Source organism: Mesoplodon bidens, assembly GCF_964165515.1.
Source record: "Mesoplodon bidens genome assembly, chromosome: 5".
Lineage (NCBI taxonomy): Eukaryota > Metazoa > Chordata > Mammalia > Artiodactyla > Ziphiidae > Mesoplodon > Mesoplodon bidens.
Window position 1 is genome coordinate 74,338,631 of NC_138161.1, and position 27,954 is coordinate 74,366,584.

Genomic DNA, 27,954 nt, shown 5'->3' on the forward strand with positions numbered 1-27,954 from the left:
GTAAAATCACATGATCAAAGGGTATACACATTTTTCATGTTCCTGATACATATTGCTGGACTGCATTCTGAAAATACTCTATGAATTTATACTCCCATGGGGGATGTTTGAGAAGGGCCAAAGGTGACTGGGAATCTATGATGAATTGACCTGGAGAGAGAGATTGGAAGACGTCTCTGAGAGGGGCCAAGAAAGAAGGCACAAGAGGGGATTCTGAGGAAGGAGCCCAGAAATTCTCAGGGATTTGTGCCTGAACCAGTGACGAGGTCAGCAACGTGAGCTGAGGGCAACACTTCACCTTGAAGAGGAGATGAAAGAAAATGATGTATATGAAAAATATTCCTTGAACTCTACGGGCTTTTCAGAATTTTTCTAGGGCAGCTTATTATCATCCTAGTCACTAATGAGGAACTTGAGGCATAGAAATTAAGTGACTTTCCCACCATCACACTAATACAAGTGGCAGAACACAGATTCAAAATGATGTCTTCTAGTCCAAATCCCCCATGGTTTTCCATTCAACTTTTTCTATACCCCTAAGGAAAGAGCTTGACCTGATGTCTCCTGTTTTTATACTTCGTGATGAATCAGAGTGCCCTTCTTCACTTTTGGGGCAAGTGCAGCTCCCACAAGGCTGGCTGAAGTGAGAATGAATGAGGCTGATAAACAAGAAAGGGACAATTTCTACAACGTGAAAGACTCTAAACTCAGAATTCCCTATTCTGTCATTATATAATATTGCTAAGCATAAAAGAGATTTTTATGAGGCTCTTTTCAAAAGGATTACTCAGCTCCTAGTGCAGATGCATAAGTTGCAGGTGAGTGTGAGGCTCTGTGATTGACTGAGGCATAACAATTAGGTAGCAAGTAATGGCAAGCTGAGTTCCCTGTGATGGGGCATGCACATACTCACTGGAACGCTCTCTCAAGGTACCTCGTTAAAACTTTTAACACTGGTCATTTCTCCCAAACTCTCCTTATTAAAATGGCTAGCAGAAAGAAATGCTTGGTTCTAGGACTGCTTGCCTTTTTATGGGCTGAATTGGGCATTGAAGGCAAAGAAGAGGAAGAAGAACAGACCTGTCAGCTGCTGGGCAAGTTTGATTTGAATGGGTATGTAGGTGCCAGAAACCCTTCACTTGTTATTGGAGGACTGTTTCCTATTCATTCCAGGACCACCCCCAGCAAACGAGTCTGTGTTGGAGCCAGTATCAGCAAAATGTGAAGGGTAAGCCATTCTTTTTTTTTCTTTTTACATCAGTTGTAGGAGGTGGGGGTAAATGAGTGGTGGGTGTGGGAATCAGAGTCTGGAACTGGAGCCATGATGCCAGCCCTGACTTTGACACTATTTATTTGACTCAGGATAGGTACTTGCTATTTCTGTGCCTCAATTTCTCTGAGGTAGACATTCTAGGATTGCTTAGAAACAAGAAGGAAAAAAGACAGGTTTTATATGATATACAACATTGCTCCTCAGAGGGTGCTCTGTGGACCACCAGCATCAGCATCATCTAAGAGCTTGTTAGAAATGTAGAATCTCAGGCTGCAGCCCACATCTGCTGAATCAGAATCTGCATTTTGACAAGACCTCCTGATGACTCATGTACACAATAAGGTTTGAGAAGCATGATGTAGAGTTGTGCAGTGTTGCAGCTTTACTTTGAATTGTTATTAGACTAAAGTCTCCCCAGGTGAAAATACACAATGCTGGAATGCTGATTTATTTATCAGCTAGTGTTCATAGCAAGATTCCTCCAGTTGGAAGGCTTCTGCCCTACTCCCCTCATCCCAAAATTGTCATGTCAAGAGATGGGATCCATGACTGATAATCTGAATTTGCAAGGAATCCATTGTAAGAAAAGCAAACATGGGTTATATTTCTGGGTGTGAAACACACACACACTTTTGATATGAAAAGAATGCCAAAAATTAAAGGAAAATTACTGTCCACACTGTTCTACTACCATAACAAAGCAGCTCTTTCCTTTCATTTCCATATATTCTTTCTCAGCCCTTTATATAAATGCAACTGTAATTTTTTTCATAATGTGGCAATAGCATGGACACAGTTTTATATTGGGCATTTTACATCATATCTTAATCACTTCCATGATGCTGCATGGTAATTATAATTACAAATGCATGCTGTAAAAATTTTGGCAGCTTCTTATACAACTAAATCTTTACTGATCATAACTCCTTCCCTTTGGTCATATATCATGCTACATATTTGAAATACCACTAAAGGGGTGGATAAGCTGTATGTTGGCAAAAAGAAAGGATTGCAGTCAGTCTGTACTTAACTCTTCCCTGGACCTTCTAATTCTTTTCCATTCTTACAGTGAAGCAAAGGGAAGTGGGAAAGAAGCACTTCTGCTCATGGCTACATTATTTAGAGTCAGTTCATTATTTATCAGAGAAGTTTTCACTGATTTAATCTTTAATAACATAAAATGAAAACCAGAGTTTGTCACAGTATAGTACACTCATATTTCATCAGTGGAATCACTTAACTTGTTCTTCACCCTTCATTGGAGCTTCTGAAGGTTATCTTCCTAGCAAGGTAAAATAGAAAGGCCAATATACATATTTTTAGTAAAAATCCACTCCCTCATTAAAAAATAGTTTGGTATATCCACTGTGATTGACACAGTGGTGAGAAGTAAGTATGTCCCATTTAAAAAATAATTCACTGTATCAGGGATAATTTGGGTTTTTTTAAAAATAAATTATTTATTTATTTTGGGCTGTGTTGGGTCTTCGTTGCTGTGCATAGGATTTCTCTAGTTGTAGTGAGTGGGGGCTACTCTTCGTTGCAGAGCGCGGGTTCTAGGCACCTGGGCTTCAGTAGTTGTGGCACGTGGGCTCAGTAGTTGTGGCGCATGGGCTTAGTTGCTCCACAGCACGTGGGATCTTCCTGGACCAGGGCTCGAACCCATGTACCCTGCATTAGCAGGCAGATTCTTAACCACTGCACCACCAGGGAAGTCCCCAGGGATATTTTGATTTCCATCTCTAGTCCACTGTTCTTATTTAATTTTCAGAGTAGTCTGATAGTTGCTTTATATGTTCAGTCCAGGGATCTTAATTGTAATCAGTGGGAGAGAGCGGGTGGTGTGTGCTTACTCCATCTTGACTTTAACTCAAAGCCTAAGGATCCTTGAAAAGATTACTTCGGCATCTTCTGACTGCCAGTGTTGCTGCTGAGAAGTCTGATGACATTCTGATTCTTCATATTTTGTATGAAACTTGTTTCACATGATCCAGGGCATCTAAAAAGCCAGTTCCTTGTCCTGAATGTGGATCAGAAATGTAAGGCATCATTGCGGGGGTTCTGCTTGTCTCCCAGCTTGTTGACTGAAACCCAAATTTCTCATCTTCACGCCATACAAGCCTAAAACTTTCCCAGCACTTAAATCCATCCTAAACATATCTATTGGATATTAATAACATCCCATATTTACACTTTTTGATATATGTTCTTCAAAATTAGAGCTATATAATGACTTTTCACCAATAACCATCAACAGTTTCTATCTATCTGTACCCAATTCCAATGTTCTCCTAGCCTCCCTCCCAATGGGAGAACCCTCATGGGAGGCCTGGATAGGTGGTACTCAGGAGCTGGGCGTAATCAGATAACAATTTCATTTTGGCATCATTAACGTTTACCTATAACTGATCTAGATATGCAAGTTGGAGTTTGGAGAAGTCTCATTCTGAAACCCACAATTTTAACAGGATAATAGTTGTGGTTGGCTATCAGCCAAAGTGAACAGACGAGGAAGACTTATTTTGAAAATGTTCAGAGCAGAGAAGACAGTGAAATGGAGGGAAGAAGGGAGTATTTTAATTCTTGGTTTGGTTGATCTAAACAAGTTAGGATTTAGAGAAATTTTCTGCAGAACAAAAGGTATACATTGTATAACGATACTGTATCACAATGGAAATCAACAAATGAAAGAAAAATCATCCCAAATCCCACCCTTTCAGTAATTATCCTGTACTCATTTAAAATTTTTACCTGTTGATAGTTATCCAAATGTTCACATAATTTATGCGTAGTTTTAATTATAGTATAGAAACAACTTTGCATACAGACTGTTTTACCTAATATTATATGCATGCTGCAGTGTAATTTCTCTAATCATAGTTTTTTCATTATGGAAAATGTTCCTATCAAGTCAGTGTACCATAATGAGCATGTAAATTCTTTCCAATTTTTCAATATTATAAATAATTCTAAAATGAACAGTTTGGAACATACCTAGTTTTTTTCTTTTGGGAAGAACAGTACCTTCAGATAAATTCTCTGGGGTGTAATTATTGACTCAAAACAGGTGAACATTTTCTAGCTCTTGAAATGTATTACTCTCTCACCTTAAAAAAGATATTGCTATATTTATTTCAAAAATATGTATGCCAATTTGTATGGCCATCCGTGTAAATTTAGAGGCCAGTTGTCTTAGGACGATAAAGCCCTTCATGTTCAGACTCCTGATTCTCCAGTCTCCTCTTCCCATGCCATACCTATTCCTACCCTGTTCTCCAAGTGTCCTGATCTTCCCATTCCTAGAATGTTAGGTTCTCTTGTTGTCATGCCTTCACACATACCGTGCCCTCTGCTTACAGCATTCGTCCCCTGTTTTTACATTACCCTTCAAGACTTAGCTTGGCTGTTAAGTCCCCCCAGGGCAAGGTTCCCCACCCCTTTAACTGCTGGTCCCTATGTCTACCCCTATCGCTGTCTTTATAATTTTGTGCATGGCTATTTTTCTGTTTCTTTGCCTAGACACTGCAGTGCCTATCTTTTTCACTGTTGCATTTATAGTGTCTCACACCAGTGCAACTCAGTAACTACGTGTTGAATAAAAGGCAAAGCTAAACTAAACTAAAAAACCCAGTTAAAGAGACATGGAGGAAAAATCTAATCTGCCAACAGGGCTATTTGCTATTAGATATTTGATTCAAAAATATTTATTGAGTAAAGATAGGTAGTTAGATACTAGAGCTACAGAGGACATTAAGAGAAAACATCCTTGAGGTCCTTGCTTTCAAATAGGTTAAAGTTTGGTTAAAACTAGGAAGAAAGAAAGAGAGTTGGAAATAGAATATTTATTTTTAATGGAGAAGAAATTGAAAAAAATGTGCTGATGGACTAAAGGGAAGTAATTTTCCTTTTTGTGGCTAAGGAATGGAAAGGAGGAGGCATCTCATTCATGGTTAAATGTAAGAGTGATAGGAAAGAGATGTTTCTTAATTTAAAAATCTCAACACTAACAATCAAATCATGGCAGGAAAAATTGGAGTCATAATATATATCGTATATATAAATATTATGTACTGCTTTTATGTAGTCCTATCATAAGTATTTTCATGTATTTACAAAACTTTTATTATTATAATTAACATCTAGAAGAAACCAGGAGAAACCTATAGGAAGGTAAGGAAGAGGGAAAGGAGACTGACTCATAGGGTACTGGGGACTTCCAATGAATGGGGAAAAATGTATTGAGGAATTATTGCGTGTTCTGCATGGTGGAGAGAATTGCGAATATAAGAATATTTTTGTGAAAAGAGATAATCAGCTGTCCAAAAAGATGCTTCCCAGCCCAAACCAATCAATAATGAATATGATTCATACTTGAACCCTTTAAATTGCAATATCTTTTAATGAAATATTAACATGCTCACACAAGGCAGGTGCCCCCTGAAGTTTTGGCAAAATGCTCTCAGCACCAATCCCAGCTAAAAGCTGCTTTCCCCTCCACAGATCCACCCACTGACTAAGGCCTTACAAAAACTATTTCCTTTTCAGGTTCAACTTCCGGGGATTCCGCTGGATGAAAACCATGATCCACACCATCAGGGAGATTAATGAAAGGAAGGATATTTTTTGCCCAACATCACTTTGGGCTATCAGATCTTTGATACCTGTTTCACCATCTCCAAATCCGTGGAAGCGGCATTGGTATTCCTCACAGGGCAGGAAGAAAACAAGCCCAGTTTTAGAAACAGCACCAGGGCAATGCTGGCAGGAATTGTTGGAGCAGGTGGATCATCCTTATCAGTTGCTGCTTCAAGAATTCTAGGGTTGTATTACTTACCTCAGGTATTTCAGAATATTTGTCCTGAGTACTAACTTATAAAGAAACACAAGGTATGTGAAAATTGCTGCAAAGAGTAAGTTAGGTGCTCAGGTGAGGCTGGGATAAGTTACACAGACAAACAGGATGGTGGTGATGCTGATGCCCCTAATTACTCTGTTCAGTCTGGCCTCAGCAAGTGTGACTGGTGATTTCAGACTCTTCTACATCCCTTAGGATCCTGCCTTAGTTTTGAGCTTGAGATTGTGACCTAGTGATTTGTATGTTGACATCTCAGTAGGCAATACACTCGAAAACACTGGGTGAAGCACAGAGTAGGTGATTGAGAAATACTTGTTGGTTGATTGATAGATGGTATAAGGAACTCATTTTGCTTCTGGCCTGTATTAATACTTACTAATCATGACCCTTTTTGTTCATACGCTAACATACTGAAATGAGCTGGGATGCTCATTTACGGATTATTTTAAATTCAGGGACAGTGACACATTTCAACCTAAGAATAGATGATATTAGGAAGAATGGATGAGGACACGGGGAGGGGGAAGGGTAAGCTGGGACGAAGTAAGAGAGTGGCATGGACATATATGCACTACCAAATGTAAAATAGATAGCTAGTGGGAAGCAGCCACATAGCACAGGGAGATCAGCTGAGTGCTTTGTGACCACCTAGAGGGGTGGGATAGGGAGGATGGGAGGGAGGGAGATGCAAGAGGGAAGAGATATGAGGATATATGTATACATATAGCTGATTCACTTTGTTATACAGCAGAAACTAACACAGCATTGTAAAGCAATTATACTCCAATAAATATGTTAAAAATAAGAAAAGAAAATATAAGTAAAGCTCTATATTTATTTCCAGGGGTGGTTCACAAAAATATCAAGTCAGGACTTATTAATGTGAAGGGTGATTAAGCTTATTTGTGTTACTGAAGTAATGGGAGAAGTTAAAATAATTGTTAAAAAGTGGCATTTACAAAGTGTGTCTTATAAAGCTGCAAATACAAATGTAGGGGGAACAGGGTAATACTGAGGAACAGAACCAAGAGGAGGGGTCAGGTGACACAGCCGACATCTTCAATGTGGGCTTCATGCAGCTTAGACAAACTGCTGCTGCTGTGAGCTCTGCTTCCCACCAAATACCAACTGTGGTCCAGGCACCTGCTAGAAACCTCTAGATAGATCTTCTCATTTAAGTCTTGTAGTAAATCTGCAAAGAGGGTAAAAAATCTTACAACAGACACTTTCACGTGTGTTGTCTCATTTAATATGCTGAGCAACGTTGAAATGTAGATGTCATAACCCTGATTTCACTCATGGGGAAACTGATTTCAGCAGGTTTTAGTATCCAATCTTACACTGATTATGTAGCTGGAATCAGAAATCAGGTGTCTCTGCTTCCTAAATGAGATTCTTTCCTACATATGGCTTCCATGATGTTGGTGCTTGTGAGGTTCCAAAGAAGAATGTAAACTTTAGCCAGTGGAGTAAGGATAAGACAAAGGATAAAGAGAAAAATAGGAATAATCTGTCACTTATGAAAGAACTGGCAATCATGGAGCTATGTAATTATAATATAGGAGGTCTTATTGGAGGTGATGCAGTAATAACATGGGATGGCAATGGGATGGGATAGGAGAGAATGTGACATATCTTCTTAACGGCAGAGTCGCTGGGACTGAGAGTAAGGTACAGCAGAAATGTATGTAAGATTGTCAGAAATTCATGTTACTAGCCATTCTACTTTCATTCTTTTTTTTTTTTTTTAAATTTTATTTATTTATTTATTTATTTAGGGCTGTGTTGGGTCTTCGTTTCTGTGCGAGGGCTTTCTCTAGTTGTGGCAAGTGGGGGCCACTCTTCATCGCGGTGCGTGGGCCTCTCACTATCGCGGCCTCTCTTGTTGCGGAGCACAGGCTCCAGACGCGCAAGCTCAGTAGTTGTGGCTCACGGGCCCAGCTGCTCCACGGCATGTGGGATCTTCCCAGACCAGGGCTCGAACCCGTGTCCCCTGCATTAGCAGGCAGATTCTCAACCACTGCGCCACCAGGGAAGCCCTACTTTCATTCTTAAGTTCTTGCTGATAGAAAATACACACAAGAACCACTGGCAAGATAAGAAAAATACCTCTTCGTTTATGTAGCAAGTGCCTATAAAATGAGGGCCTCTAGTAACTCTGTTGGAGACTAAGACTTAAACCTGAGGTGGTAGTGGAGTTTCCTACCGTCTTTCTCAGTCTAAGTCTTAGGACTTTAATACCCAGAAGTCCTGGCAGAGAGAAACAAGGAAAGAGAAGAGGAGAAAAAGAGAGAAAGCAGTGGTGACAGAGAGGGAGAGAGAGGGAGAGAGAGAGAGAGAGAGAGGAGAGAGAGAGAGAGAGGAGAGAGAGAGAGAAAGAAAAGAAAAGAAAAAAAAGAAAGAGGAACTGGGCCTGACAAATAGATTATGAGTCTGCTTACTCCATCACCTGTATGGATGAGGAGTTAGATCAGAGAAAGAGCCTGGATGGCTTGAATCACACACCTAGTCTCAAGAAAACATAGATGAAAGGACTGGTCACCTCCCTTTCCGAGTATTTGATCCCGAGTATGAAAAGTGGTGCATTGAATGTCATCACCTTAATAATTAGCTCCTCCAGCTACCTTGGGGTGGGGTGGGGTGGGGTGGGAAAAGGGTGGATAGGGAGGCCCAAAGTGCTCCCTCTAACAGTCCCCACCACCCACAGAGCAGGGAGAGGAGTAGAAGTCCTTTTGTCTCTGGAAGGGTGTGAGAATAAAGGGAGAACTGTTAAGTTCCCTCCTTCTCCAATACAGATACTCAGAGGTTGTGTAATTTGAGGTTTGGCTATTGCTTTCTAATAACTGCATGAATATTTTCAGTTGTAGGTGGGTTACGCCTCTACCTCCTCACTTCTTAGTGACAAATACCAGTTTCCATCTTATCTTCACACAGTAGCCAGTGATAAGATCCAGTCGGAGGCCATGGTACAACTCATCCAGCATTTTGGTTGGGTCTGGATAGGCACCATAGCAGCTGATGATGATTATGGAAAATATGGAGTAAAGATTTGTAAGGAAAAAATGGAGAGTGTCAACCTCTGTGTTGCATTCTCTGAAACCATTCCCAAAGTCCGTTCTAATGAGAAAATGTCAAAAACTGTTGATGCTATAAGGAACTCCACTGCCAGAGTCATTGTGCTCTATGCATCTGATATTGACCTAAGTCCTTTCATGCTGGAAATGGTTTACCATAACATAACTGACAGAACATGGATAGCGAGTGAAGCCTGGATCGCCTTTGCTCTCATCACAAAGCCTGAATATTTCTCGTATTTTGGTGGAAGTATTGGATTTTCAATACCAAGAGCTGATATACTGGGATTAAAAGAACTTCTTTATGATATACATCCTGGCAAGGATCCAAATGATGTCCTGACCATTGAATTTGGGCAAACTGCTTTTAACTGTACTTGGCCCAATAGTAGTGTTCCATACAACACTGACCATAGAGAGAATATGACTGGTAAAGAGGACAGATTACACGCCATGTCTGATAAATTCTATACTGGAAAGGAGAAGTTGGAAGATCTTAAAAATACCTATCTGGATGTGTCTCCGCTAAGAATTACACACAATGTCAACCAAGTTGTGTATTCTATGGCATATGCCCTGGATCGTCTAAGTAGATGTGAGGAAGGACACTGGCCACATATTTCAGGAAACACCTGTGCATATATACTGATTTTCAGCCTTGGCAGGTAAGTTGTGGTGTGTTTTACTTCATGATATAGTTTGACATAAAAAGCATTCATACAATTAAAACCATTGATCTGCTTTTGTACTTCATGGACATGATTTTATCACATGCCCCCTAAAAGAATGGCTTGCTTATGTTACCTAAATGGGCATTTTAGAGTTTCCATTTGTTAACAGAGTTATTATTAGGTTTGTTGTGAATGATAGAAACCGCCCCCCCAAACAGTGCTTTAAACAAGACAGTTTTTTTTCCTTCACATAAATGAAGTTTGGAGGTTAGCATTCTGGGACTGAAAGAGTGGCTTAGGGATTGAGGTTCCTTCTACCTTGTCATTTCATCACTCTGAATCTGTGGGTTCACCTCATAATTCCATATGGCTAATTGGGCTTCAGCCATCATGTTCACACTCTAACCAGCAGGAAGGGGAAAGGACAAAGATGCGTATATGGCTCCATTTAAGGACATTTCCTGGAAATTACGTACAATTCTCCTTACATCCCATTAGCCGGGATCTAGTTATATGGTCACATGTAGCTGCAAGGGAAACTGGAAGATGTAGTCTTTGTGCAGTGTCAGAGGGGCCATGCTAGGGCGTGAAGGCAAGGAGGTGAAGATTATTAGGACCACCTTGGAGATTGGCTCTCGCATCTCCTGTCTCAGGCCTGACATCCCAGCAATTCATGTTGGGACACAGAAGCCCTAATGGTCTCAACAAGATGCACACCTAATCAGAGGGTTCCTCTGCTTACATCCTTCAGTACCTCCCCTCTCCTATATAGGATAAAGCATGAGCATCCCTGGTCTGACACTGTCAGCCTTCTACGATCTAGGCCGTCAGCATCTCTGACTCCATTGATCTTTCCATGACCCTCACCACTTTATTTTCCAGCAACACCAAATTGCTTGTCCCAACAGGGTCCACAGTGACTGGAACAACTGCGTCTTCACTTTTATTTTTATTTTCTAATTGATCCCACAATGCACTTAGTTTTATATTCTTTAGCCTCCACCAATCTGTGGCAGTTCTTCATTCTTTCCTTATTTTATTTTATTTTATTTTTTTTTTTGCGGTACGCGGGCCTCCCACTGCTGTGGCCCCTCCTGCTGCGGACCACAGGCTCCGGACGCGCAGGCCCAGCAGCCATGGCTCACGGGCCAAGCCGCTCCACGGCATGTGGGATCCTCCCCGACCGGGGCACGAACCCATGTCCCCCGCATCGGCAGGCGGACTCTCAACCACTGCGCCACCAGGGAAGCCCTATTTATTTATTTTTATTCATTTATTTTTGGCTGCGTTGGGTCTTTGTTGCTGTGTGCGGGCTTCCTCTAGTTGCAAAGAGCTGGGGCTGCTCTTCGATGCAGTGCGCGGGCTTCTCATTGTGGTGGCTTCTTTTGTTGCGGAGCATGGGCTCTTGGCCTGTGGGCTTCAGTAGTTGTGGCACGCGGGCTTCAGTAGTTGTGGCTCGCGGGCTCCAGAGCACAGACTCAGTAGTTATGGTGCATGGGCTTAGCTGCTCCGTGGCATGTGGGATCTTCCCAGACCAGGAATCGAACCCGTGTCCCCCTGCATTGGCAGACGGATTTTTAACCACTGCACCACCAGGGAAGCTCCCCCGTCACCATTTATTGAAGAGACTGTCCTTTTCCACTGTACGCTCTTTGCTTCCTTGCCATGAATTCATTATCCATATATGTATGGGTTTACTCCCAGGTTCTCAGTTATGTTCCATTGACCTATGTATCTGCTTTTCTGCAAATATAATGCTGTTTTGATTATTGTAGCTTTATAATATAGTTTTAAATCAGAGAGTGTGATACCTCCAACTCTGTTCTTTTTATCAGGATTGCTTTGGCTGTTCAGGGTCTCTTACGGTTTCATGTAAATCTAAGACGTTTTTATTCTATTTTTGCGAAAAATATCCTTGGGACTTTGATAGAGATTGCATTGAATCTGAAGATTGCTTTAGGTAATAGAGACATTTGAACGATGTTATTTCTTCCAATCCATGAGCACAGAACACTTTTCCACTTATTTGTCTCCTCAGGCAAGGGAAACACAAGCAAAAGTAAACAAATAGGATTACATCAAACTAAGAAGTTTCTGCACAGTAAAGGAAACCAGCAACAAAATGAAAAGGGAACCTACCTAATGGAAGAAGATACTTGCAAATCATATATCCAGTAAGGGGTTAACATCCAAAATATAGAAAGAACTCACAACAACAACAACAAAAGTAAAACAACCCCCAAATGGGTATAGGACATTTTCCAAAGAAGACATAGATGGCCAATAGACACATGAAAAGATGTTCAACATCACAAATTATTAGAGAAATGCAAATCAAAACCACAAAAGTCTATTTCTCTTAAAGTCTATGTCTCATGTAAGTATTGCTCCCCAGCTTTCTTTTTATTTCCATTTGCATGGAGTATCTTTTTCCATCCCCTCACTTTCAGTCTATGTGTGTCTTTAGATCCGAAGTGACTCTCTTGTAGGCAGCATATATATGGGTCTTGTTTTTGTATCCATTCGGCCACTCTTTTTTTTTTCAAAACAAACAACTTTTTATTGAAGTATAGTTGATTTACAATGTTGTATTAGTTTCAGGTGTACAGCAAAGCGATCTATATAGGTATATATTCTTTTTCAGATTCTTTTCCATTATAAGTTATTATATACAAAATATTGAATAGAGTTCCCTGTGCCATACAGTAGGTCCTCATTTATCTATCACCCTATGTCTTTTGATTGGAGCATTTAGTCCATTTACTTTGAATAATTATTGATGTGTATGTTCTTATTGCCATTTTATTAATTGTTTTGAATTTGTTTTGTAGTGCTTTTTTCTTCCTTTCTTCTTCTTTCATTCTTTTGTCTTGTGATTTGATGACTATCTTTAATGTCATGTTCAAATCCTTGCCTCTTTTTTCTGTGTGCATCTATTATAGATTTTTCTGTTTGTGTCTATCATGAAGTTTATATACAGTGATATATTGTTATATGTGATTGTTTTAAGTTGCTGATCTCAAATCTCAAATGCATTTAAGAACCCTACAATTGTACTCTCCTCCCCTTATGATTACTGTTTTTGACATCATATTTTACATCTAATTATTTTGTGTATCCCCAAACTGCTTACTGTAGATACAGATGATATTACTACTTTTGGCTTTTAACCTTCCTACTAGCTTTGTACATGGTTGATTTTCTATCTTTACTGTATATTTTTTTAATCTGTCTCCTAAGGCAAAGGAAACAAAAGCCAAAATAAACAAATGGGACCTAATTAAACCTAAAAGTTTTCACACAGCAAAGGAAACCATCAACAAAATGAAAAGACAACCTACTGAATGGGGGGAAATATTTGGGAATGAGATGACCAATAAGAGGTTAATATCCAAAATATATAAACAGCTCATACAACTCAATAGGAAAAAGCAAACCACCTGATTGAAAAATGGGCAGAAGGAACAGGATAGAAAGCCCAGAGATAAACCCACACACATATGGTCACCTTATCTTTGATAAAGGAGGCAGGAATGTACAGTGGAGAAAGGACAGCCTCTTCAATAAGTGGTGCTGGGAAAACTGGACAGGGACATGTGAAAGTATGAGATTAGATCACTCCCTAACACCATACACAAAAATAAGCTCAAAATGGATTAAAGACCTAAATGTAACGCCAGAAACTATCAAACTCTTAGAGGAAAACATAGGCAGAACACTCTATGACATAAATCACAACAAGATCCTTTTGGACCCACCTCCTAGTGAAATGGAAATAAAAACAAAGATAAACAAATGGGACCTAATGAAACTTCAAAGCTTTTGCACAGCAAAGGAAACCATAAGCAAGACCAAAGACAACCCTCGGAATGGGACAAAATATTTCCAAATGAAGCAACTGACAAAGGATTAATCTCCAAAATTTATAAGCAGCTCATGCAGCTCAGTAGCAAACAAACAACCCAATCCAAAAATAGGCAGAAGACCTAAATAGACATTTCTCCAAAGAAGATATACAGACTCCCAACAAACACATGAAAGAATGTTCAACATCATTAATCATTAGAGAAATGCAAGTCAAAACTACAATGAGATATCATCTCACACCAGTCAGAATGGCCATCATCTAAAAGTCTAGAAACAATAAATGCTGGAGAGGGTGTGGAGAAAAGGGAACACTCTTGCACTGCTGGTGGGAATGTGAATTGGTACAGCCACTATGGGGAACAGTATGGAGGTTCCTTAAAAAACTACAAATAGAACTACCATATGACCCAGCAATCCCACTACTGGGCATATACCCTGAGAAAACCATAATTCAAAAAGAGTCATGTACCAAAATGTTCATTGCAGCTCTATTCACAATAGCCCGGAGCTGGAAACAACCTAAGTGTCCATCATTGGATGAATGGATAAAGAAGATGTGGCACATATATACAATGGAATATTACTCAGCCATAAAAAGAAACGAAATTGAGCTATGTGTAATGAGGTGGATGGACCTAGAGTCTGTCATACAGAGTGAAGTCAGTCAGAAAGAGAAAGACAAATACCGTATGCTAACACATAGATATGGAATTAAAGGGAAAAAATGTCATGAAGAACCTAGGGGTAAGACAGGAGTAAAGACACAGACCTACTAGAGAACGGACTTGAGGATATGGGGAGGGGCAAGGGTAAGCTGTGACAAAGCGAAAGAGAGGCATGGACATATATACACTACCAAATGTAAAACAGATAGCTACTGGGAAGCAGCCGCATAGCACAGGGAGATCAGCTCAGTGCTTTGTGACCACCTAGAAGGGTGGGATAGGGAGGGTGGGAGGGAGGGAGAGGCAAGAGGGAAGAGATATGGGAACATATGTATATGTATAACTGATTCACTGTGTTATAAGGCAGAAACTAACACACCATTGTAAAGCGATTATACTCCAATAAAGATGTAAAAAAAAAAGTTTATACAACTCTCCTCAATACTCTGTAATAACGTATATGGGAACAGAATCTAAAGAACAGTGGATATATGTATAACTGATTCACTTTGCTGTACACCTGAAACTAACACAACATTGTAAATCAACTACACTCCAATAAAAATCAATTAACAAAAATGGGCAGAAGAGGTGAACAGACATTTTTCCAAAGAAGACATAACAGTCGGGCAACAGGAACATGAAAAGATGCTCAACATCACTAACCGTCAGAGAAATACAAATCCAACCACCATGAGATACCACCTCACACCTGTAAGAACACCTAACATCAAAACGACCACAAATAACAAATGTTGGCTAGGTTGTGAAATAAAGGGGACCCCCGTACACTGTTGGTGGGAATGTGAATTGGTGCAGCCACTGTGGAAAACAGTGTGGAGGTTCCTCAAAAAACTAAATAGAATTACCATATGATACAGCAATTCCACTCCTGGGTATACATCCAAAGAAAACAAAAACACTACTTTGAAAGGATACATGCAGCTGAATGTTCGTGGCAGCATTATTTATGACAGCCAAAATATGGAAACAACTTAAGTGTCCATCAACAGATGAACAGCTAAAGAAGATGTGATGTGATACATATATGCATGTGTGTGTCTGTGTGTATGTATATACTCAGCCATAAAAAAAAGAGTGAAATTTTGTCATTTACAACAACATGGATAGACTTGTAGGGTATTATGCATAGTGAAATAAGTCAGACAGAGAAAGACAAATACTGTTATGTTATCACTTAAACATGGAATCCAGAAAATAAAACAAACTAGTGAATATAACCAAAAAGAAACAGATTCACAGATATAGAGAACAAACTCGTGGTTACAAGTGGGGAGAGGCAAGATGGGGTAAGAGATGAAGAGGTATAAACTACTATGTTTAAAGTAATTAAGCTACAAGGATATATTGTACAACACAGGGAATACAGCCAATATTTATTTTTTGGCTGTACCCCGCAGCACACGGGGATCTTAGTTCCCTGAACAGGGACTGAACCCGGGGCCCCTGCAGTGGAAGCATGGAGTCTTAACCACTGGACCGCCAGGCAAGGGTCCATAGCCAATATTTTATAATAACTATAAATGGAGTATAATCTTTAGGAATTGTTCATCATTAACTTGTACACCTGAAACGTAACACTGTAACTCCATTATACCTCAATTTTTAAAAAACTAAAATAAAAACCGACAATGACATATCACTTCATACCTGTTAGAATGGCTTTTATCAAAAGGCAAGAAATTAAAAGTGTTGGCGAGTACGTGGAGAAAAGTGAGCCCTCCTGCGGTGTCGGTGGGAATGTAAACTGGCACAGCCACCAAGGAGAACGGTATGAAGATTCCTTAGAAATGCAGGAATAGAACTACCATATGATCCAGCTATCCCACTTCTGAGTATTTATCCAAAGTATATGAAAACACTAACTTGAAAACACTTATGCACCCCCATGTTCATTGCAGCATTATTTACAATAGTCAAGGTATAGCAACAACCGCAGTGCCCATCAACCAATAAATGAATAAAGAAGAGGTGAAACACAATATATACAATATAGATACAGCCATAGGAAAAAAATAAAATCTGGCCATTTGCCACAGCATGGATGGACACTGAGAGTATTATGCTAAGTGAAAGAAGTCAGCTAGAGAAAGCCAAATACCATATGATTTCACGTAGATATGGAATTTAAAAAAAAAACATACAAAGTAGATGAACAAACCACACCAAACAAAAACAAACATGTAGATACAGAGAACAGAGTAGTGGCTACCAGAGGGGAAAGGGTGAAATGGATAAAGAGGATCAACTCTGTGGTGACTATACAAACTAAATCTTTGTTGGTGAGCATGCTGTAGTGTGTACCGAAGTAGAAATATAATGTTGTCCATATGAAACTTATATAATGTTATAAACAAATGTTACCTCAATAAATAATAATTTTTAAAAAAGATATACATATAGCAATGATTAAAATGACTATTCGTGGAATTTAAGCTCCAGTTATGGAGGGAAGTGAAGAACTGATAGTTTAAGTTTCACTGAAAAGATGAATTTTTCCAGAAGGGCATAAGCATTGATGGAGTTTGGATATGTAAAGGGCTAAGCTAGAAAGTTAGGAGGTAGCCACTCCTCTGAGAATAAATCTTTTAAATTGTGATTACAGAGGGGGTCACAATTTGGAGTAATTGTTACTGAGCCACGTTCATTTGCCTCACACACAGAAAGCCCAACTCTGAGATAGAGAGGTTTGCAGCAGAGAAAGGGTTTATTCACAAGGCAGTCAAGCAAGGAGAAAGGAGAACAGATCTCAAATCCATCTCCCCAAAGGCCAGGGGCTAGGGATATTTACTGGATAAAGAATTAGGGTGGCCTGAGGTGCAGGGAGTGTGGGGAAAGGTGACCGGAAAGGAGAAAAAGATCGGGTCGGGACTTCCCTGGTGGCACAGTGGTTAAGAATCCGCCTACCAAAAAAAAAAAAAAAAAAGAATCCGCCTACCAATGCAGGGGACATGGGTTCGAGCCCTGGTCTGGGAAGATCTCACATGCCTCGGAGCAACTAAGCCCTTGAGCCACAAGTACTGAGCCTGCACTCTAGAGCCTGCGTGCCACAACTACTGAGCCCGTGTGCCACAACTGCTGAAGCCCACGCTCCTAGTGTCCGTGTTCCACAACAAGAGAAGCCACCACAATGAGAGGCCTGCACACTGCAACGAAGAGAAGCCCCCGCTCACTGCAAATAGAGAAAGCCCGCATGCAGCAACGAAGACCCAACGCAGCCAAAAATAAATAAATTAAATAAATAAATACATTAAAAAAAAAAGATGTATCGTTATTCTCGGCAGGTGCAACTAAGCTACGTGCTTCTTCAGAGGATGCATGTTCAGAAAACGGCGACATTAGCATATTCTTAGGGTGGAGGTTTTGGCCCTCTGACATCAAATGGCCACCGATCAGACACTCTGGCATGGCCGAGGGGAGAGGCGGTTGTCCCAACCAGTCTTAACCAGCTGAAGTTCAAACTGGACAACTGACTCCAAGTTCCAAAAAAACAACTCGGGCAAACATCTTAAGACTCTTACATCAGAGGTACTTATCTATAGGGGTCGTGAAGAAGCCTTGTAGCTTACTCTTTAGGCTACATCATGCTTGGGGGATATGCAAGTTTTTGTAAAAACAGTTAAAGTGAGCTTGACCAGCGAAGGCAGTTTACAGTTTACTATTTACTAATTAAGTTATAGTCTAATGGATGTAACTGATGACTACCATATAAGTTTCATAATGACAAAGTAAAGAGTATGAGTCAATGAGGTAGGAGGGAGGACAAAATTACTGAAGAGGAAGAGAACTGAGAAGCCAAGATGTGGGGGGAGGAGGGATCCATGACAATATTAAACTCACCACAAACTACAGCAGATGTGCAATGAGTGAGAATTACAGTGAATCAAGTGCGAAAGTCTTCAAAGCCTGTGATAGAGACATTTGCTACACATACATTTGATAAGTGACTGGTAGTAGTATGACTGAACCCCAATGTCTTTAAACAATATTTTGGTTATTTACAGAATGTGGTAATACTATGAAGGCCATAGAGAGAGGGATGAGATAGAGAGTAAGTGAAGAAACCATTCCAAACGAAATGGTCAGAAATGCCCTTTTCAAGAAAGTGCCCTCAGAGTTGGTCTTTGAAGAACGAACCAGCACTGCAAAAAGTTGGAGGAAAAGTTGAAACCTAATTTTTTTAAGTAAAAAAAAAACAAGAAGATGGGAATATTTCAAAGAATTAAATATAATGTTGGCTAATAAGCATGTGAAAAAAATGATCCACCTTGACTGGCAATCAGAAATGCAAAATGAAAACACAATGATATAGCATTTTACTACACCAGGTTGGAAAACAGTTAAGAGTCTATCAATAAGAAATGTTTACAAGGATGTAATGAAATGGAAACATACTCCGTTCACAGGAGTTTAAACTGTGAAAAATATTTTGGGGAAAAAAAAGAGGAAGGCGTTACCTATTAACATTTTTTAAATCTTTTTTTATCATTTTAAAATTTATTTATTTCTTTGTTTATTTATTTATCTATTTATTTATTTTTGGCTGTGTCTGGTCTTCGGTGCTGCATGCTGGCTTTTCTCTAGTTGAGGCCAGCAGGGGCTACTCTTGGTTGCAGTGCGCGGGCTTCTCATTGCAGTGGCTTCTCTTGCTGCAGAGCACAGGCTCTAGGCACAAGGGCTTCAGCAGTTGTGGCGCACGGGTTTTGCAGCATGTGGGGTCTTCCCAGATCAGGGATCAAACCCATGTCCCCTGCATTGGCAGGCAGATTCTTAACCACTGCGTCACCAGGGAAGTCCCTACCTATTAACTTGAAAAGACACACACAGGACCAATTATAGTAATTCACTCTTAGGTGTATGCAATAAATGTATGAGTTAAGAGTTCATGATTTAAAACCAGAGAAGTCTGCATTGGATGCCTATATCTAACACAAACTTGGTACATATTTAAGTTTTGAAACCTCACTTGACCACTCTGAGCTTCAGGTGCTGTGAAAAGTAAAAAAGATCATTTTTTTTTCAAAGAGGGCAGGAAGACACTTTTGCAGGTCATAGATAACTTTTATGGTTTTGATTGTGGTGATAGTTTCACGAGTGTATCCTTATCTACAAACTCAAGTTGTTTACATTAAATGTGTACAGCTTTTAGTACATACCTTAACTACTGCGCCACCAGGGTCCTGGTGGCGCAGTAGTTAAGAATCCGCATGCCGGGTTCGAGCCCTGGTCCGGGAAGATCCCACATGCCGTGGAGCAAATAAGCCCATGTGCCGCAACTACTGAGCCTGCACTCTAGAGCCCAAGAGCCACGACTACTGAGCCTGCGTCCCACAACTACAGAAGCCCGTGTGCCTAGAGCCCGTGCTCCGCAACAAACAGAAGCCACCGCAATGAGAAGCCTGTGCACCGCAGCGAAGACTAGCCCCCGCTCGCTGCAACTAGAGAAAGCCCGCACGCAGCAACAAAGACCCAACGCAGCCAAAAGTACATAAAAACAAAAAATTTTTTCAAAACAAAGATCAGGGCTTCCCAGGTGGCACAGTGGTTGAGGGTCCGCCTGCCGACGCAGGGGACACGGGTTCGTGTCCCGGTCCGGGAAGATCCCGCATGCCGCGGAGGGGCTGGGCCCGTGAGCCATGGCCGCTGAGCCAGCGCGTCTGGAGCCTGTGCTCCGCAACGGGAGAGGCCACAACAGTGAGAGGCCCGCGTACCGCCAAATAAATAAATTAATTTAATTTAATTTAATTTAATTTAATTTAATAAATGAAGATCATTTTTTAAACCTCAGTAGAATGGTTGACATATAATAAATACTGAATAAAACAAGTTAATTATACTAAGATTGTTTTAATTTTGTAACAGCTTTTATCTTCAGGAAGGAACTGCCACAAATATTTGACTATTAAGACAGAGCTTTACCTAAACATATATGAGTATTTTCCATTTACTCCTGAAATGAAAGCGCAAGCATTAAAGGAATTTCATGGAACGTTTAGATAGGTCCGTTTTATGTTGCCAGGGGGGTGGTCTATTTGAGTGGTTTTTTTCTCTAGAATGCCTGAAATCAAAGGAAAATATTAACCTTAAAGGTGACTAATATTTAAAGTTCCATTTTCGGTGTATCTTTTTTTCTCTAAAAACGAAGTACACGAGTATTCTGGCCCCTGGAGGACTTTAACAGTAGCTTTCTACCAACCACAGCCCCGGCTATTGGGCAGCACAGATACCGCGAGGTCTACGGGGCGGAGCCTTGGAGGGGGCGGGGCTTCGCGTGACATTTTGCGACTAGGATTTCACTGGCTTCACCGGCAACATCTTTCGCTGTCTGTTGCGTAGACGAATCGGCGTGACGAGCTGAAGATTCGAAGGCGCCAGGCCCAGCCCCGCGCCAGACGCCGTTGCCCTAGAAACCTGAACTGCAGGACCAACTGCAGGAGGCGGCCCCGGAGCTCCGAGGACTCGTCCCGTATCGCGCCGTCCTGCCGTCCCCGCATCGCGCCGCCCCGCCCCGGCTTGCCTCAGCCGTCGTCGAAACCCGTCACAGCGTGCAGGATCGAGCGCCTCCTCGCCCTCTGCCAGGCCCCGGGGGCGCCGTCCGTCGGTCGAGGTCATGGGCAAACGGCCCCGCAGGCCCAGGGCCTACCCTGCGGACTGGTGGGGACCGCAGACCGAAGGACCCGGCCCCGCCAAGCGCCGCCGAACGGAGGAGCCCGAGGACCCCGAGTCCGAGTCCGAGTCCGAGGCGGCGCCCAGCCTGGACAACCTGACGGGACCTCCGGCCGCGGACGCGCTGACTTCCGTAGTGGTCCTGCCCGCCGGCTGTGCCCTGCACCTGCCCCTAGATGACGTCGACGTGCTGCTGGCGCCCAAGCCCACGTCCGTGCTGCAAGTGTCTCTCGGAGATCACATCCTCATGCTGGTCCCCGAGGCCCTCCTGGGCTGGGGCGTGGAAGGCCCGTGGGGACAGGGCCTGCAACGGGCCGCTTTCCTGAGCGCTCCAGGGGAGTACATGGCCCGGGAGCCAGGATTCTTCTGCGCAGCTGTCCCAGAGATCGCCCGTCAAGAAGAGGCCAACCAGGAGGAAGCAGACGCCGAGCTCCTGCCGCCTGGGATGGAGGCTGAAGCCGGCTCCGTCGCTGAGCTCCGCAGCCCCACCGCAAGGGTGTCGGGACCCAGCGCGCAGGGCTTTGTCCCAGAGCCCCGTCCTCGGGCGCCCAATCCTAGTCCAGAGAAACGCTCTCCTCACCACGACGACAACCTGCACTTGCACCTTCGGGAGCTCTCCCTCGACTCACCACTCCAACCTCTACCTCCCTCTCCGAGTCCGGGTCCTCACGAGCGCCCCCAACGCCCTTACCGTCCTAAGCGCGAGGCCCAGAGATGTCTGTTCCCGGAATGAACTGCACCCCGGGGTACACACACACACACACACACACACACACACACACATTCTGGCTACCATCCTGGAGGCCCAATGGATTTCCCGGCGTCTTTTACACTGAATGTCCTACAACCTGGAAATTAAGCATCTCGTGGGCCAACAACTCCTTTTTCCCTCCAGACTGGCTATAGTAGCAGGAGAGGACGTCAGGAAAAGAAAGCAGACTCTAGACCTCATCTTTGAAATGGAAAATCTGCCCAGGGATACCGGACAATGTGTGTTGAGACGTCTGGACTTCTTTACAACATCATTCTCAGGCCTATCCATTCCCGCTCATTTGCATTGGTTATTTTCTCTCAAATTCTCTCTCCAGCACCATACCCTATTGCTACCCTATTTCTCCCCAAACCAATAAATAACTGGATTTCTCATGTTATATGTTTTCCCATGCATTTATGAAGATTTTTAGCCATGGCTTTTCTCTTTCTTGGTGTTTTGAGCTGCTCTCCTGGAAAGTTGCAAAATGGTATGATGGTTACTATACATAATTGTATGATGTTTGTTCATAGCTTCCTCTTAACCTGAGGAAGTTCTCTTCCAGTCAAGTTCACTTTTCATTATGAATAAATGCTGGATTTTATCAGATGTTTTCAGCATGTATTAGGATATGCATTTCCTTTTTAAATCTCTTCCTCCGGTTATTTTGACTCAGAGACTGATGTAAAATGTTTGCATTCCTGCTATTCCACATTATTCATAACTGTTAAATTCTACCCCGAGTATTTTCTTTTGTAAATCAAACCTCTAACTCTTAAAACATTAATTTAGGGGCCTCCCTGGTGGCGCAGTGGTTAAGAATCTGCCTGCTAATGCAGGGGACATGGGTTTGAGCCCTGGTCTGGGAAGGTCCCACATGCCGTGGAGCAACTAAGCCCATGAGCCACAGCTGAAGCCCACGCACCTACAGCCCATGCTTCGCCACCAGAGAAGCCACTGCAGTGAGAAGCCCGTGCACCTCAACGAAGAGTAGCCCCCGCTCACCGCAACTAGAGAAAGCCCGTGTGCAGCAACGAAGACTCAACGCAGCCAAAAATAAATAAATAAAAAATTTAAAAATAAAACATTAATTAATTACCATATTTCTTTCACATTTTTATAAAAGAAATAAAATCTACAGGTAAAGCTGAAAACAAGATGGTTTCAGTTTCTTTAAACATCAATACTATTTATATTCACCAACATGCTTTACCATTTCCTCTCTACCTTTTTATTCTTATATTCCACTCTCAAAGTCTAGCCTCAATTTTCTTCTTGCTGAAGAATATACGTTAATAGTTCTTTCCACTATACCCTATGTGTAGTAAATTATCTTGGTTTTGTAAATCTCAACATGTTTTGTGTAGTACACTCTCATAGTCTTGTATATCTGAAAATTTTTATTATGTATTCATTCCTAATTCTAAAGTGTTATTTAAGTACTTTAAAGACATTACTCCATTGTTCTGCCATTTTTTATTGTTGTTGCAGGCAAGAGGTCTCTGCCAATCAAGTTGTTGTTCCTTTTATATTTGACTCAGCTGTTCATTAGCACATTTTTAAATTTTATTTTATTTTTTAACTGAAGTATAGTTGATTTACATTGTTGTGTTACTTTCTGGTGTACAGCAAAGTTATATATTTTTTCCATATTCTTTTACATGGTTATGGTTTATTACAGGATATTGAATATAGTTCCCTGTGCTATACAGTAGGACCTTGTTGTTTATCTGTTTTACACTGAATACATAATAGTTTTATATCTGCTAATCCCAAACTCCTAATTTATCTCTCCCCCACCCTCTTTCCCCTTTGGTAAACATAAGGTTGTTTTCTGTGTCTGTGAGTCTATTTCTGTTTTGTAAATAACTTCATTTGTGTCATATTTTAGATTCCACATATAAGTGATATCATATGATATTTATCTTTCTTTGACTTACTTCACTTAGTATGATAATCTCTAGGTCCATCCATGTTGCTACAAATGGCATCATCTCATTCTCATTTATGGCTGAGTAGTATTCCATTGTATAGGTATGCCACATCTTTTTACCCATTCATCTGTAGATAGACATTTAGGTTGCTTCCATGTCTTGGGGTTTTTTTTTCATTTATTTATTTATTTATTTAATTTTTGGCTGTGTTGGGTTTTGTTGCTGCACGTGGGCTTTCTCTAGTTGCAGCGAGCGGGGGCTACTCTTCGTTGCAGTGCGCAGGCTTCTCATTACGGTGGCTTCTCTTGTTGCAGAGCACGGGCTTTAGGCACGCGGGCCTCAGTAATTGTGGCATGTGGGCTCAGTAGCTGTGGCTCGTGGGCTCTAGGCTAGCGGGCTTCAGTAGTTGTGGCACACGGGCTTAGTTGCTTGGTGGCATGTGGGGTCTTCCCAGCCCAGGGCTCAAACCTGTGTCCCCTGCACTGGCAGGCAGATTCTTAACCACTGCGCCACCAAGGAAGTCGCCAGTTGGCTATTTTAAATAGTGCTACTATGAACATTGGGGTGCATGTATCTTTTCAAATTAGAGTTTTCTCGGGATATTTGCCCAGGAGTGGGACTGCTGGACCATATAGCAACTCTTTTTAGTTTCTTAAGGAATCTCCATACTGTTCTCCATAATGGCTGCACCAATTTACATTCCCTTCAACACTGTAGGAGAGTTCCCTTTTCTCCACACCCTCTCCAGCACTTATTATATGTGGACTTTTTAATGATGCTCATGCTGACCAGTGTGACGTGATACCTCATTGTAGTTTTGATTTGCATTTGTCTAGTAATTAGTGATGTTGAGCATATTTCATGTGCTTTTTGGCCTTCCGTATGTCTTCTTTGGAGAAATGTCTATTTAGGTCTTCTGCCCATTTTTTTTTTTTTTTTTACGGTATGCGGGCCTCTCACTGTTGTGGCTTCTCCCGTTGCAGAGCACAGGCTCCGGATGCGCAGGCTCAGCAGCCATGGCTCACGGGCCCAGCCGCTCCGTGGCATGTGGGATCTTCCCGGACCGGGGCACGAACCCGTGTCCCCTGCATCGGCAGGTGGACTCTCAACCACCGCGCCACCAGGGAAGCCCTACACTAAAGTCTTTAATGCATTGAGATGACTTTTGTGTGTGGTGTGAGATAGTGGTCTAGTTTCTTTTTTTTTTTTCTTAGCATGTGGCTGTCCAGTTTTCCCAACACCATTTTTTAATCTAAATTTATTTATTTATTTATTTTTGGCTGCATTGGGTCTTCGTTGCAGTGCATGGGCTTCTCATTGCAGTGGCTTCTCTTGTTGCGGAGCACAGGCTCTAGGCACACGGGCTTTGGTAGTTGTGGCACAGGGGCTCAGTAGTTGTGGCTCGCGGGCTCTAGGGCACAGGCTCAGTAGTTGTGGCGCACGGGCTTAGTTGCTCCGTGGCATGTGGGATCTTCCCAGACCAGGAATCGAACCCGTGTCCCCCTGCATTGGCAGACGGATTTTTAACCACTGCACCACCAGGGAAGCTCCCCCGTCACCATTTATTGAAGAGACTGTCCTTTTCCATTGTACGCTCTTTGCTTCCTTGCCATGAATTCATTATCCATATATGTATGGGTTTACTCCCAGGTTCTCAGTTATGTTCCATTGACCTATGTATCTGCTTTTCTGCAAATATAATGCTGTTTTGATTATTGTAGCTTTATAATATAGTTTTAAATCAGAGAGTGTGATACCTCCAACTCTGTTCTTTTTATCAGGATTGCTTTGGCTGTTCAGGGTCTCTTATGGTTTCATGTAAATCTAAGACTTTTTTATTCTATTTTTGCGAAAAATATCCTTGGGACTTTGATAGAGATTGCATTGAATCTGAAGATTGCTTTAGGTAATAGAGACATTTGAACGATGTTATTTCTTCCAATCCATGAGCACAGAACACTTTTCCACTTATTTGTCTCCTCAGGCAAGGGAAACACAAGCAAAAGTAAACAAATAGGATTACATCAAACTAAGAAGTTTCTGCACAGTAAAGGAAACCAGCAACAAAATGAAAAGGGAACCTACCTAATGGAAGAAGATACTTGCAAATCATATATCCAGTAAGGGGTTAACATCCAAAATATAGAAAGAACTCACAACAACAACAACAAAAGTAAAACAACCCCCAAATGGGTATAGGACATTTTCCAAAGAAGACATAGATGGCCAATAGACACATGAAAAGATGTTCAACATCACAAATTATTAGAGAAATGCAAATCAAAACCACAAAAGTCTATTTCTCTTAAAGTCTATGTCTCATGTAAGTATTGCTCCCCAGCTTTCTTTTTATTTCCATTTGCATGGAGTATCTTTTTCCACCCCCTCACTTTCAGTCTATGTGTGTCTTTAGATCCGAAGTGACTCTCTTGTAGGCAGCATATATATGGGTCTTGTTTTTGTATCCATTCAGCCACTCTTTTTTTTTCAAAACAAACAACTTTTTATTGAAGTATAGTTGATTTACAATGTTGTATTAGTTTCAGGTGTACAGCAAAGCGATCTATATAGGTATATATTCTTTTTCAGATTCTTTTCCATTATAAGTTATTATATACAAAATATTGAATAGAGTTCCCTGTGCCATACAGTAGGTCCTCATTTATCTATCGCCCTATATCTTTTGATTGGAGCATTTAGTCCATTTACTTTGAATAATTATTGATGTGTATGTTCTTATTGCCATTTTATTAATTGTTTTGAATTTGTTTTGTAGTGCTTTTTTCTTCCTTTCTTCTTCTTTCATTCTTTTGTCTTGTGATTTGATGACTATCTTTAATGTCATGTTCAAATCCTTGCCTCTTTTTTCTGTGTGCATCTATTATAGATTTTTCTGTTTGTGTCTATCATGAAGTTTATATACAGTGATATATTGTTATATGTGATTGTTTTAAGTTGCTGATCTCAAATCTCAAATGCATTTAAGAACCCTACAATTGTACTCTCCTCCCCTTATGATTACTGTTTTTGACATCATATTTTACATCTAATTATTTTGTGTATCCCCAAACTGCTTACTGTAGATACAGATGATATTACTACTTTTGGCTTTTAACCTTCCTACTAGCTTTGTACATGGTTGATTTTCTATCTTTACTGTATATTTTTTTAATCTGTCTCCTAAGGCAAAGGAAACAAAAGCCAAAATAAACAAATGGGACCTAATTAAACCTAAAAGTTTTCACACAGCAAAGGAAACCATCAACAAAATGAAAAGACAACCTACTGAATGGGGGGAAATATTTGGGAATGAGATGACCAATAAGAGGTTAATATCCAAAATATATAAACAGCTCATACAACTCAATAGGAAAAAGCAAACCACCTGATTGAAAAACGGGCAGAAGGAAGAGGATAGAAAGCCCAGAGATAAACCCACGCACATATGGTCACCTTATCTATGATAAAGGAGGCAGGAATGTACAGTGGAGAAAGGACAGCCTCTTCAATAAGTGGTGCTGGGAAAACTGGACAGGGACATGTGAAAGTATGAGATTAGATCACTCCCTAACACCATACACAAAAATAAGCTCAAAATGGATTAAAGACCTAAATGTAACACCAGAAACTATCAAACTCTTAGAGGAAAACATAGGCAGAACACTCTATGACATAAATCACAACAAGATCCTTTTGGACCCACCTCCTAGAGAAATGGAAATAAAAACAAAGATAAACAAATGGGACCTAATGAAACTTCAAAGCTTTTGCACAGCAAAGGAAACCATAAGCAAGACCAAAGACAACCCTCGGAATGGGACAAAATATTTCCAAATGAAGCAACTGACAAAGGATTAATCTCCAAAATTTATAAGCAGCTCATGCAGCTCAGTAGCAAACAAACAAACAACCCAATCCAAAAATGGGCAGAAGACCTAAATAGACATTTCTCCAAAGAAGATATACAGACTCCCAACAAACACATGAAAGAATGCTCAACATCATTAATCATTAGAGAAATGCAAGTCAAAACTACAATGAGATATCATCTCACACCAGTCAGAATGGCCATCATCTAAAAGTCTAGAAACAATAAATGCTGGAGAGGGTGTGGAGAAAAGGGAACACTCTTGCACTGCTGGTGGGAATGTGAATTGGTACAGCCACTATGGGGAAC

General features: G+C 41.2%; 2 protein-coding genes across 2 annotated transcripts in view; both read left to right on the forward strand.

The window, feature by feature from the left end:
* Positions 1–985: 985 nt before the first annotated feature.
* The window catches only part of LOC308617933 (vomeronasal type-2 receptor 1-like), a gene marked incomplete at both ends in the record, with an annotated part of 43,834 nt that continues 16,865 nt past the window's right edge, over positions 986–27,954 (forward strand). The window contains 6 exon segments of the mRNA XM_081235343.1: positions 986–1,186; positions 1,188–1,228; positions 5,819–5,894; positions 5,897–6,112; positions 8,996–9,845; positions 9,848–9,867. Of these exon segments, the coding sequence (XP_081091469.1) occupies positions 986–1,186; positions 1,188–1,228; positions 5,819–5,894; positions 5,897–6,112; positions 8,996–9,845; positions 9,848–9,867 (1,404 nt within the window).
* Positions 20,350–22,072, forward strand: LOC308617765 (proline-rich protein 23C-like). The gene has a single exon (XM_081235135.1). The coding sequence runs from the start codon at positions 21,037–21,039 to the stop codon at positions 21,823–21,825; it is 789 nt and encodes a 262-aa protein (XP_081091261.1). The 5' UTR covers positions 20,350–21,036; the 3' UTR covers positions 21,826–22,072.

Excerpts from the sequence above, each read along its gene's own strand:
- LOC308617765 (XM_081235135.1), top strand. The coding sequence starts at position 21,037 with ATGGGCAAACGGCCCCGCAGGCCCAGGGCCTACCCTGCGGACTGGTGG.